Source organism: Stegastes partitus, unplaced genomic scaffold (assembly GCF_000690725.1).
Source record: "Stegastes partitus isolate 25-593 unplaced genomic scaffold, Stegastes_partitus-1.0.2 Scaffold71, whole genome shotgun sequence".
Taxonomy (NCBI): domain Eukaryota; kingdom Metazoa; phylum Chordata; class Actinopteri; family Pomacentridae; genus Stegastes; species Stegastes partitus.
The window spans coordinates 323287-337138 of record NW_007577802.1 but is presented as its reverse complement, the minus strand read 5'-3'; the positions used below and the strand labels follow the sequence as shown (position 1 = coordinate 337138).

The following is a 13852-nucleotide window of genomic DNA, read 5'->3' as shown; positions in this document are numbered from 1 at the left end:
TTTTCTGACTTTCTGACTTGCTTACTCCATATTTGTGTGTCCTGTGTTATACCATAGGTATACAACTCAGCCTCAAGCATACTCACTATGCAGCAATGTTTCTGCGAGGGGTGTTTTTCGTTCCTTATAACCGATTGCTATTTTTAGAGAACTGTACAGACACATGGGTGTATCTTGTCTTGCAGTGTTTGCACTGAACAAAGTTTTGACACTCATCTTCCATAATATCCACACACAGCTATTGTTTTTCAGCTCTGTTGCACCACACTGATGAGTCAAACATATTTGTGTTTTCTTAAAGCATCCAGATCAGACGACACTAAACAACCACACTACCTCTTATTGTTTGGGCTTGGCCCCCCAAGTTCATGTTTTAACTTGATCTTCTGCACAAAACAAGGCCCATGATTTAAATGGTTTTCCCAGTTTGGTGGAAAAACTGAGGCCTCGTCCGACACCTTTGGGTTGAAGTGGAACGCTGATTGTGAGCCAGACCTCGTCACTCACCATGAACCTCACTAATGCTCAGAACGGGAGCAGATATCAGACTCCTTCCAAAAAAGAGCACCCTGTTATGGCTGTAGATTAATGCTTATGGTGTAGAAATGTTTAAACGGTCTTATATAGCTTCAGTAACCAGGTGTGTCCACATGTTTTTGACTACTTAGTGCAGCTGTTTGATCCAAGCCAAACAAAGTGTAATTACAGGTCAAACAGAGGGATAAATGAACACAGAAAGTGGATGTATTACAGGGATTAAAGGGGGATTTTCTGCGAGTGTAAATACGTGCAGTTGGAGGATTTTTGCAGTGTGATCCAATCTTATCAAGGCTGGGCTTAGAAATCTGCTACTCAGTGTGTTGTTTATAATAATGTACAATATTCTGCATGTCTAGCTGTTGTTCTGGCACTCATAGCAAAGCAAAATGGAACAGGCAGTTTTATTCTTATTCCAGTAAAGTGGTCCTTTAAGGGAGCTCTGAAGTACCTGGTTTATATTTGACTGAAGATCCCATCTCGCACGTCTTCCCACACATGTTTCTGCCTTTAGTGATTTCGCTTTCTATTTTGACACCATCCATTTTAATATATTCTGCGATAGCGTTGCTTTTCTCAGACACTGCCAGGCTTCTCTCGGCTTTTTCTGCATTCAGAAACATTTTTCCCAGCATAGTTCAGGGAAGTGATGTGCATCAAGCACAGACAGTACAGCCAGAGACAGTGTGATTTATGCATTATTTTCAGTTTGCGTGTGCTTCTTTTAAGCTTATCTGAAGCATCGTATCACACACTGCTGACTCGGTGCCTGGATTTGTGTTCACTGTCAGCTTTAGACACTGGGGAGACAAATAAGAGGGCTGGAATTGAAAATGTCTGCTGCTCTGTTTACAGCATAATAGAAAAGGATGGATGCTTCCTGTTTTTTCAAGTTGTGACAAAGGGGAATTGATTGAAATGCTGCTTTTTGAGAGGTTGTATTTTGTAGTGGGTACTGATATTTTTCAGTGCTTTAACTTCATCCTGTGGCAGAGGAGACATTTTTGTGTGTTTCTGAATAAGAAATAAGCTGTTATGGAAGTATGCCATTATTTCATGTTTACTACATACTGCGGTGAAAAATAGTGATGATAAAATTATTCAGTCATCATCGTAATTATTGTGGTTTGCAGAGAGCACCGTGTTCCTGTTCTGACCACCAGTTTTGTTTTTGTTTTTTTCACCTGAATCCAAGGGTGATTTTCATACAAATCAAATCAAGTTTCTTTACATGGCAGGTTTTAAGACATGCATCCACAAAAGTCTCTGCAAAACAACATGACGGAAACGACAAAAACTAAAACTAATTAACAAAATATGATAAATACTAAAATACAGAGACCAAACTGGATAGCAACTTGCAAGATCAAATTAAATAAATATAAAATACAGCAAAATTAAGGCTGTTAAGAGCAACCAAAAGCCTTTAACGGACATGATTTTAGCTCTTCTCAGTGAAGATGTGACACAGAGATGCTTGAAAGAAACTTGAGGACTGAGAAGATGAAGCTGCCAAATAAGAAATCATTCGTTCCATAGTGTGACGCCAATAACTTACGATGTGCTGCACAGCTGGATCGCCTGTCAGATCAATCCAACACTCTCAAAAGTGTAATATTTATGTCAGGTCATGTGTTAAACATTTCTGCGTAGAGTTTGCTCACTCGAAGCTCCTCCAGGTGCGTTTGCAAAATTGGATGATCCTCCGTGATGGTGACAGGAACTATGTTACAGTAGCACAGTGAAAAGCAAACAGACGCAGCAACCACAGCAGGAAGAGCAACAGCAACAGCAGACTCCTTGTCTAAGTGCCTTTATCTATGATGGCGGCAGTTTGCTATGCTAACAGTAGCTAGTCAGCCAAGTGAAGCAGAACCATGTGGGTGCGGAGTTTGGTTCAAGCATGAAGCAACATAAGCAATCATATTTTGATACAGTTTAGACAAAACATGATGAAAAATGTTAGTATGAGCTACCATTTGAGGAACATTTAATTTGACATACAATGACAATAACAATATAAGCTGTTTTTGACCATTAACCATTGAACGTTAAAACCACCTGCCTAGTATGGCGCTCCACTCACGCTACCTCAACAGCACTGACTCGTCGAGAGACGAACACAGGAGCTCTGGGGGTGTCCTGTGGTGTCTGGTATTTGGATGTAGGCAGCAGATTCTTTGGGTCAGTGAATCAGACTTAAGATAAGATAACATAAGCCTTTATTAATCCCACAGCGGGGGTGTTTGCAGTGTTAGAGTAGCAAAGGCAAAAATGTACAGATATCAGTAGAAATCAAACAAAAACAAGAAATATACACATGTACAAGTGATATTGTCCCATTTTTTTCCCTGTGTGGAAATTCAGATATTTCACAGATTCTTCTGGATGTGGAAAATAGTAATATTGCACATATCTGTATATTGAAGTGATACATTGATTTTTACATGAGTGGAAATGCTGATATAGGAAATACAGATGTTGTACAGATTTATATCAGTATTGCACAGATTCATCCATAAGTAGAAAATGCTGATATTACACAGATTCTTGTGGATGCTTGATCAGATAGGGATCTGGGGAGTTTAGGGGCTGGTTAAACACCTTGAGCTCTTTGTTGTGTTGCTGCATTGTTCCTGAGCAGTTTTTGGAGTGTTGCTGGGTGTGTTATCCTGCTGAGGGAGGCCAATGCTACTGTTGGGGAATCCAGCTGCATTTTAATATTGTGGCTGATCAGTGTAGTTGTCTGTTCAGCCTCTTTTTCTTCTCTCTTTTTGCTGTTATCCGTGTCACAGTGAGCAGGTTAAGCAAGGGTTCAGTAATATAACATTTTTGGATTTGCTGTTTCACTGCAAATCTCCAGCTGTTCGCTTTTGACTGAGCAGTTGTGTCATCTCACCGGTTGTAGATTGCCAGAATAAGCCTTCCATTTGCTGTGTGTTTCACTTGGTTTTTCTCTTCTCCTTCCGCTCTCTGCATGCTACTGTTGTCAACATCCCTTTCACCAGAGGAAACAATAACAGCGTCCGAGCCGCAACCCACCACACTAAAAACTTCAAGTTTTAAGATATCATCAATAAAATGCAGCCTCAAATTTCAGTGTGCAAAATACATACAAAGAGATAGTGGAGCAGAAGGTCCCTGATGATTTTGAGATGAAATAACCCTGAACCGATATAAAAGTGTGTACAAAACCCTGCTGAGTAACCTCCACTGTAGATTTTACACAAAAAACATCAAGTTTCAGATATAAAGATTATGTTCCGTGCTGTATGGGCTCTTTTATTATCATGTCTTCTTGTGTTGACTGAAACTCCTTTTATTTGTCTCTGTTTACCCAGTATGGCAGAACTCCCCTCCACCTGGCTGCTAACAACGGGAGCCTCGAGGTTGTTCGTCATCTCTGCCTGGCTGGAGCAAACATCGACGCCGTCACCAACGTGAGTCACCACACAGTTTCCCCCCTTCACTCTAGAGTAGCAGTGGCTCAGCACATAATGCATCATGGCAGAAATTTATCTCTGACACTGCAGGTAATTACACTGCAGCATTTTTTTCACCATTACAGTAAAATTCCATGCATCTTCTTGACATTTTGATTCATTATACTGTAGATACTGACAGATTGTATCGTATGTAGAGGGACATCGTCGACATTGTAACGCCTCGTATAGAAGTCAAACTGAACACACATCTGTCTGCTTGTTTGAATATTATTTGCATGTTGGGTTGGGAATTTTCTGCTTGAGCTGCAGAACAAGTCAAGTTCTTCCACAAATGCTCAGTAAAAGTAGAAAAGCCGATTGCAGCTTTTAACTCAAACTGAATCTAATCTGTAAGAATTCATTATTTGCACTGCCCTCTTGATACTGAGCTGTGTCTGTGGGTTTAACGCTTAAAATTTCTAATGTTTCTTCCTTTATGTGTTTGAAATTCATTTAACCTCTTGAACCCTGATCCTGGCATTAAACTTCCTTTTAAGTAGCTACAAAGTTTTAATGAGGCACCCCTTTTCTTTACAGTATTACAGTTACTGTACAGTCTCTGTCTGCTTCTTCTTTCAAGCTCTCTGTCTAAAATTAAAATATTCAAATCCTTTATTTAGCAGCTTCCTTCCTTCAGTATTCTAGGATCTCTGCTAGAGTGAAAACGGACTTTTGTGCTGAATATGGAGTTTAATTGATCTAACCTCCAGAGAGAGAGACAGGGTGGATATACACATTTAAAGAGCCCATAAAATGCACATTTATAGGTTCATATTTTTATTTTTTGGTCGTACTAGAATATACTTACATGCTTTATTGTTCATTTTTAACATACTGGACATTCCTGCAGCGCCTCTTCTCTGTGATTTAGCTCCGGTCTGAAGCTACCTTAGTCTGGTCTGCTCTGATTTAGTCAGTTGGCTCAACGAAAGGGAGGGCATGTTGATTATATACACTGTAACTCCAGATCTCTGAGTATAACCAGAGAGACGGAGAGAGACTCTAGAAGAAGCAGCTCTCGTGAGGAAACATTGTTGTACTGCTCATTCTGTGTTTGAGAGCAAACCTGCTGCCAGGCAATGTGTTTCATGGTCATTGGCATAGATAAATAACAGAAGAAAAGCCTTTTTTTTAAAAAAGGGTTTTTTTGTCATGTGAAGAAACAGTGTTTTCTGTGGGAGAGAATAGATCCTTGTTTTGTAGACTTTGTAAGTTCTCTGATCTTTTACTTGCTCAGAAAAGCAGTTTTTTAATACACTAAATTAATGTGAAGAACCCCAAAAGCACGATAACGTACTGACAGATTTAATGTTAAAAAACATCAGAAATACAGGACACATAAAAGATGTTTTTTTAAAGAAGTTAGTCAGTCTGAAGACAGTAAGCTGTGACTTAGAGGTGTTTTTAGAGGTGTAATTTCCTAAGAAGTTATAATAAAAATCTGCATATCTTGACAGTAATTATAGGTTGAAGAGACAAATTTATTTATTTTATCCAGATATGCTGACATTTTTGCTCATATTCAGACAAGATTGAGCATTTTACATGTTTAATCGACCTGCTGTGTGTCGGCTTAAAGACCCTTAAAGTAACACATTTGAATTAATGAATCACTGGTATGAGCATTCCCAACTTGCTCTCCAGTAATTAGTACCGATTTCTAGTAAATTATTTGTTAAGGATTATAAAATTACTCACCTGTAAAATAAACTTTAAACTAAATATTTTGAGTGCAATTTCATGTGTACAGTGGATTTTTCAAGTACGTTCAATAAAAGTCAAAGCCTCGGGTCATTATTTATTAAGTGTAGAGTGAAGTATTGAATGAGTTGTCAGTCATGATCAAAGGTTGATTATAGTGCTAAGTGTTGAGATTCCTGAAGGAAAACTTACATTTCATGTCTGAACAGCAGGTGAATCTCCGACAGCCGCAGGCTGAGAGCTTTTATCAAACTGCAGAGGATCAAACGGAGCGTTGACTCAGAACGAGGAGTCAGACACCAGATTCAGTCATTTTATCTCAGTGTGAGTGTGTTTGACCTCAGAGAATAGTGGGAGTTCATGTCCAATGGCTTTTAAATGATGTACAAATAGCACATTTTTTCACTGCGCTGAGCTGTATTAGAGAATAGAGGTGAGTTCAGAGCTTCAGCTCTGTCAGGTGGTAATTCTCCACCTCCTTCTACAGATCCATCCATCCATTATCTGTACACCACTTAATCCTCAGTAGGGTGGTGGGGAGGCTGGAGTCTGGAGCCTGTCCCCGCTGACTCAGATTTTGACCACAAATCATTACTTAATTTTGCCCTGCAAATAGAAGAATTACGTCTGTTAATTACAGAATTTATTTGTTTACAAAGCCCTGCATGGGTCGGCATTGAGTCCATTTCAGAACTTCTTTGTCCCAACTCCACCTCAAGGACCATTAGATCCTCAGAGCATCCGATGTGAACTGTTCCACGATGTATTTGTGACTGCATGTCTTACAGCACTTTGGTCAAGCCAGGTTGTTTTAAAACATGCTATAAAGCACTATACAGCAAATAGCACTTGATTTGTTTGGGGTTTTAATTGAGAATTATGCCAGGGACTGAGTTCATGCACTTCTTTGACAGTGTAAGTCCTTTATTTTGTCACTTTGTGTTTTAAATATTAATAATGAACCAACTAAAGATTTGTGAAACCCCAGTGGACTCCCAGGGTCATTTTTCTTCTGTATATCTGTTTGTAGACTGAGAGAAAAGTGGCTGAACCTCTGTTGCTTAATTCCCATCGTCCCTTGAGGTTTTCTTTTACATTTCAATAACCTGGTCCAGCTGCCAGAGTCGCGCCCTGGTTTGGTTTTTCTCCGGGGTTGTCGTCTTATCAGCTTTTCATAAATCTATTGTTGGAATCTTTCAATGCTTTTTTCTCCCAGTATTCAAAACTCTGCATAAGAATCCATAGTTACTGTTGCACAGAGGGACCTGTGTTGTTAGGCTGTACTGATAGGACTTCCAGATGGTGCACAGTTGGGTAAACACACTCTGGGCTTTCCCATCTTTCCTTGATGTCACACAGTGTACTGTACATAAAAGTGTTTCTTCTTGCGAATCCTGCACACGATACTGTCGTTCTTTTTTTATTTTTGGTTCTAAAGTTCCTCTTCTTTTTGAGTTAAGCCTCAAAAACCTCAAACCGAATTCTTGTGCTGTACTGCTTTGTTATATAAAATCCTTAATTATGGCCATTTATCTACTTTAATCCCATGAATTCTATCTTTTGTTCAATTCTGCCGATCGAAAAGCATGTAACTAACCTGTAGGAGATAAAACTATATCTTCAGAGGATTCACTGCCAGCTGCTCCACACTGAGGTTTCTCTTTCTGCATTCCCCTGCTGTTAATATTGCATGACAGCTGATGTGCTATGCATGTTTACTCAAGAAGGCACACTGATATGTATAATTCATTGTCCAGTGGCCTGTCAGTGGTCTGTTGTGGAGCAGCTGAGGGAGGACAAGCCGAGGAGTCCACATGATGTTAAGAGGTTTCTGAGATTTGCTCTGTTTTGTCACCAGATAGTGAAACTTATCTTAGTAATTAGTAAGCATTTAAAGCACATCAGTCCTTTAGATATTTAATATATACTGTATTTAATATGGATAATATTCCTTACCAGTTTTGTGACAAACATAACACCAGCCGTTCATCTGTCGCTGCCAAGCATCAGTAGTAATCATCGTGACACTCTGCCATCTGTGCGAGCTGAGTCCCTATGATTTTACTCGAATATTAAAGTGGTCAATTTTCGGTTTCAAGTTGCACTTCATTTGCATTTTCAACATTCTGCTAAATCAAACAACTTAAAGGTCAGTGTTCTCATAGTCTGATAATATTATGTGACCTTATCAGAGAAGCGCTCCAGAGAAGGAAATGTCGAAGACTTAATGGAGAAAGTTGCAAAAAGTGCTGTTTATTGATTTTTCTTGATAGAATAATCAGGAGTTGGTACCTTTTCATAACAAACCCAGCTGAAGATCCCTCTGGGTCTCTAGAGGGAGGAAGCACTCAGTGGATATTTGAGGCTGTCGAAGCAGTTTTTCCCTGTGGAGCAGCAGCCAGAGCCGGACAGTGACAGATGGCTCGCTTAGCGAAGGAGACATGAAACTTGTTGGGAATGTGGTGTTTCTGTGTCAGTGTGTTTAAGAGAAAATGGAGAGTAACAAATTAGAGCAGCTGGACCGAAGGAAACACAGAGAGAGAGAGAGTATGTAAGTGTGATTTTGTGCTGTATGGATGCTGCAGCTGCAGTTCATTTACTGGAATCAGCCGAGACTGCAGAGCTTTAATGGATAATCACTGGGCATCAGAAATACAGGTCATTTTAGTTATGTTTTGTTACGTACAGCTCTGCTAATACTGGATTATACACTTAGCCTTTTTTGTTGTTGTGCTGCTTGGAACATGAACGCACTAAAAAATATTTGTTTAGTTTAGAAAGCCAAGACATAGAACAATTAACCAAATATTCTTCACAAACAGGAATTTGACTTTCTACAATTAATTTAAACTTAATAAGTAATTAAAGGGACATGATCCACTGCAGAAATTGTTTAAAATTCTCCGCTCAGAGAGTATTCCATGTAGATACAATGACTTGGTGTGAACCTGAGTAAATCTGACGTTGGAAAACCTTATTTTTACAGTTTTTAAAGTCATTTTTGATCACACGCCCATCTGAGCAGGTAGCTGCACTACAATAACTGAGTGGAGACTACAAGCTTCTCTAGCAGCATCTACCGCCATTTAGGAAACATTGGAAGTAGGGAAATAGCAGTGTCTACTAGTAATGAGCAAATGAGGTGTTTCCGTACCAGTTGTATTAATGTTTTGCCTCTCATAGATGTGCTGACTTCAGGTGAAGAGTAATCATATTTTTGGTGCTTATTTTGATATAAATATCTGCATCTTAGTAGAAATATAGCACAACATAGTCGTGAAATCAGTGCTTGTTTATTTAAAATCCCTCCCTGGTCATTGAATAAACCCCTAAAAACTTGTCTCTGTGCTTTAAAGCTACATATTTAAATTTTCTTCTATAAAGATAATATACAATTTAGTTTGAGAATATTATTTTCTTTTTAGTCATTTTTTAAATCTTTTAGTCAATTCCAGGAGAGAAGAATATTGCTAATCAATGCACTCATTACACTCAGGGGCCTAATATATCAGTCAGGGAAGACTGATGATGTCTGACTCATCACCACTCATCCTACATGCAATTTTGATGTGAACGTACTGACCACTTTAATGTATTCTCAGCACTCAGTCTCTGCTGCTCTCTCCATTCTCCCTTCCCAACTCACTGCAGCTCGAGCACACCAGCTCACCTATGAATCTGCTCAAACATAAGGACATGTTAACAAGGTTTTTAAAAAATCATTTAAATGTAAAAGTGCGACAAAGATATACTGCTCCTCAAATGTCAAGCTTGATCAAAATAATGGTGGTTATTACTTTTGGTCATAATCTTGCAGCTCTACTACGATGTGGCTTTAACAGGACATTCAATAAACTTGTAAATAACACAACACTAACCAAAACTTCAACAATAATCATAAACAACTACACAAAAACATCAAAAATGAGTGATGCACAAACTGTCTCTGCTTGCATGAACACACAAACACAGTCTGAAATTATATATTTTGGTTTTGTTGAGACTACAGAAGCAAATTTGCTGTTAAATGTTGTTAAATGTCAGTGTTGTTTTATCTAACGTTCCCAGTATGAATAAATAAAATAAACACTAAACCATCTGCATGTTGAAATATGAGATAATCAGATGGGAGCATGGTAGGTGATAATATGAATTTATTGACCAACTGAAAAACTGTTTCCCAAATGAAATGTCAACAAAAATGTGTGTTAGAAATAGCAGAGTGCACATTTAAACAGCCAAATAAAATACTCAAGATTTGTCTATTTTTCTCTCTCTCTCTCTCAGGATGGAAAAACAGCAGAAGATTTGGCTTCCACTGATCAACAGGAACACATAGTTGGATTGTTGGGGAAGCTTAAAAAGGTAAGAAGGACGTTAATCTCTAATTAAGTCACTGATTGCATTACTATTCAGATGCAGCAAAGAGAAGAGAGAATACATCAACGCGTGAGAGGATAAGATAATGTTTTATTGATGCCTGTGGGGGAAATTTTTAAGTTACATCAGGTTTCACAGTCACCACACTTGATCTATTTCAGCTCACAGGTGAGGAGAGAGATGTTCCAGGAAGGTAGGAAGGTGTGAGGTTTTAGCAATCTGCCGTTTTTAGACTTTGTGAAAGCACTTTGCTCAGCACATGCAGGTAGAATGAATTATAAAACAGTGCTGCGTGGAATCCTTTAGACTGATTTCAGGCTGCAGGGAAGAATTAGGTTTTAAGAGTGTGAACAGCACAAAATAAATGGAATCTGATCTTCTCAATTCTTCTGAATGATTTTCATATGTGGTCCTGAATCAGAAAAAAGTCTGATTTTTGCAGTACGACTCCACTCTGAACAGTCAGAATTCATGGGACTTGAGTGTCACTCTGGATTGATATTCGTGACAATTGTGTGCTGTTGGGAGTCACTTAGTCAATACAGACATGAAAGACAGAGCTGTGCAGGAACAGTGAGGTGTTAGACCTCTTAAGTATTTGGGCTGATTGTAGGGCTGAATATTTACTCCAAATATTATCAAAATCACAACATGGCCAAGTACAATATTCAAATTGCCGGAGCTGCATTTTTTTTTGCTAAAGGTAAAATGTGTCGCAACATGTTATTGTAAGCATATGAAGCATTGTGGTACTACTGAGACTCCCTGGTCTGCAAATCATCTTGCCAAGATGTAAGGAAACATGCAACTTCTTAATGTTTTTGCAGTGGAAAAGAGATGCAAAAATTACAGTTGCCGTTTACGTTTTTTTTTTTAACATTGCATTCAGCCTTAGTTGACATTGAGTTACAAGCAAAACTTGAGCAATTATGCAGTTACCAATCTGTGTTTCAAAGCATATAGAAACCAGTGGTTGAACGGACACACAGAAGAACATGGCTGCAAATTAAGAGCCTTTAAAGCAAACTTTAAAGAAAGTAAAGACTCAAACCAGCACCGTGATCATGTCAGATGAGTTACTGTTTTACAGTGAGTTTTACTGTGTTTTGGGTGATTAATCCTGGTATTAGTCATTGGAAATGCTTGACAGCCTCTGATGAATCAGGTGAAGGAGTCTGGTGTCTTTGTTTGCGTGTGCACCTCAGTCAGGGACCATAAAAACTGAAATCTGACATCGGACACATTTAAAGGAAATATGTGACCAGCCAGTGAATCTGATTTAATCACTAAGGCTTGCAGTGTGAACGTAGCCTTATTTAGTAGGTGTTGAATAAATCCTCGAGAAAAGGTATTTATTTGTATTTTATTTCAATATGTTGCTCAAAGGAACTTCAGCCTGACAGAGCATGTTCTCCTGTGGTCAACGCTGAAGCCCTCTGGTTTCATGATATTCAGCTTTTCCCTTCACAGGTGTTCGGGGAAATTCTTCCAGTGTCCCAATCTCACTTCAGTCACGTTCAAAGCAAACCACACTGACTTCATATTGAAAACTAAAATGTGCCAACTTCTCTTTTGAACCATTTTTCCAGAAAACCTGCTGGGATTCAGGGCACAGTGTGAAAACATGAAAGCAGCAACTGTGAAAACAGTCATCCTCTGCATATGCTGGGCTAATTTAAGACGCTTTGGCACATGGACGCCAGATTTGAAGAAAGATTGACTATTCCAATTTATTTTAATTTTTTTTAAATATCGTACTGTTCCTTAAACTTAAAAAAGACAACACGTCGCATTCAACTTAAATTATTTAAAAACAACAAGTTGTATTCTGTGAATCACGCTTATTGAAATTAGAAACTTTATTTACTGAACGCCTGAGCGTAACCCAGGTGGGAGTAGGACGAGCTTTCTCATCCCACACAACCACTCTCAGCGTTTGAGGCCACTTCTGATGTATGACTCATCTATTGGATGGTTAAACAACTGTCTTACAAATGTGGAAGGAGGCAGCTGTCTTTGGAAATGGCTTTTGTTGTTTGAATATCTGAGTGCGTGCCCTGTTTTTTTACACAGATTAACTTTGTCATGTTGGTGGGTGGATTCATTTAAAAAGCATTAAGAAGACAGACCTCAAACAGAATAATTGGGGGGAAAAAAAACATTGTAGCAAAAAGTAAAGATTATTTACTCACAACTTACATTATGGTTTCCTTTTTTAGCCATGTAACAACCACAATAATAACATACGGAGCTACATTCATTTAAATATTGTTTCTTTTATGGGTTATTTACATGTTTTAGGCTGCAAGCATTTAAGCTTCACTAAATATATTTCTACTTCCTCCATTACATTTTAACTTATCTGTTTATTGCATTGAATCACGTGGTGATGATGTGGAGTGAACCATCCAAATAACAGAACCATCCATCCATCCATTATCTATACACCGCTTAATCCTCATTAGGGTCGCGGGGGGGCTGGAGTCTATCCCAGCCAACTTAGTGCGAAGGCAGGGGACACCTGGACAGGTCGCCAGTCTATCGCAGAGCCACACTTAGAGACAGACAACCAAGCACACTCACATTCACACCTACGGACAATTTAGAATCACCAATTAACCTCAACTGTGTGGGAGGAAGCTGGAGAACCCCGAGAGAACCCATGCTGAGAACATGCAAACTCCACGCCCCCACCAGGACGCGAACCGGCAACCTTCTTGCTGCGAGGCAACAGTGCTAACCAAGTGCGCCACCTTGCAGCCCTAACAGAACCATGTCATCTACAAAAAGCCTATTCGGATGCCTCCTGGGCATCTTTCTTTGGAGGTTTTCTGGGCACGTCCAACTGGGAGTACACACTGGGGTAGAACAAGAACTTGCTGGAGGGATTGCAAATTGCGATTGATCTGGAAACGCCTCAGGATCCCCCTGGAGAAACTGGAAAATGTTGCTGGAGAGAGGAATACCTGGAATGTCTTGCTTATCCTGCTGCCAATATGTTCAGATAAGCAAAAGAAAATGGATGCATCCACCATAAAAACGAGATTTTTTATTTTTTTTTAAACTGATTGTCATGCAGCGGTTTACATTAAAAAAAAACATCGGCCCACATGTTTTACTCAACAAAACTTATTTCATCTGTGGGCTGTGGATTTGTATCAGCCCATGGAACCCCAACACAAGGCAAAATTCAGCAAAGATAGTAATTCTACTTTGGCGAGTGTCTGCAAACCTTAAACAGCTGTATGTTCTCTGTTAAAGGTTGACATATACATAAGCAGGAAATAGGATGTGTTCTGCAAGCACTGATGTGTTTGGAAGTTCTCAAAGAAGTATGTGGAACAAACTGACGAATTGAAGTGTGTCGTCTGATTTCTGGGGCTCCTTGAAGTGAAAGCATGTGGGAGTCCACGCTGCACCGTAGATTAATGTGATCAGAACTGTCTGTGGTTTTTAGTAAATCTTCTAACGTGGTGTGTTGTTGTTGTTTTTTGGGTCAGGACAACCACAAACTGAGCTATATCCAGCAGCTGCGGCCCACTCAGACCGTCCAGCCCAGGATCAAACTAAAGCTGTTCGGACACTCCGGAGCCGGCAAGAGCAGCCTGCTGGAGTCTCTGAAGTGTGGCATCCTGAGGAGCTTCTTCAGGAGGAGGAGGACACGTATGACCAACACAGCACGCCACCCCAACTCCCCCATCAACTCCAAACCTGCAGGTAGGTGACACACATTATTTATTCTGCTGAAA

At 39.4% G+C, this 13852-nt stretch overlaps 1 protein-coding gene across 2 annotated transcripts in view; it reads left to right on the top strand.

Moving 5' to 3' along the window:
• Positions 1–13852, top strand: part of dapk1 (death-associated protein kinase 1) — a 94103-nt gene that overhangs the window by 69548 nt on the left and 10703 nt on the right. For both annotated transcript variants that reach the window (XM_008276411.1, XM_008276413.1), the window contains exons 18-20: positions 3879–3977; positions 10011–10088; positions 13604–13820. In XM_008276411.1, the coding sequence (XP_008274633.1) occupies positions 3879–3977; positions 10011–10088; positions 13604–13820 (394 nt within the window). The remainder of the gene's footprint in view (positions 1–3878; positions 3978–10010; positions 10089–13603; positions 13821–13852) is intronic.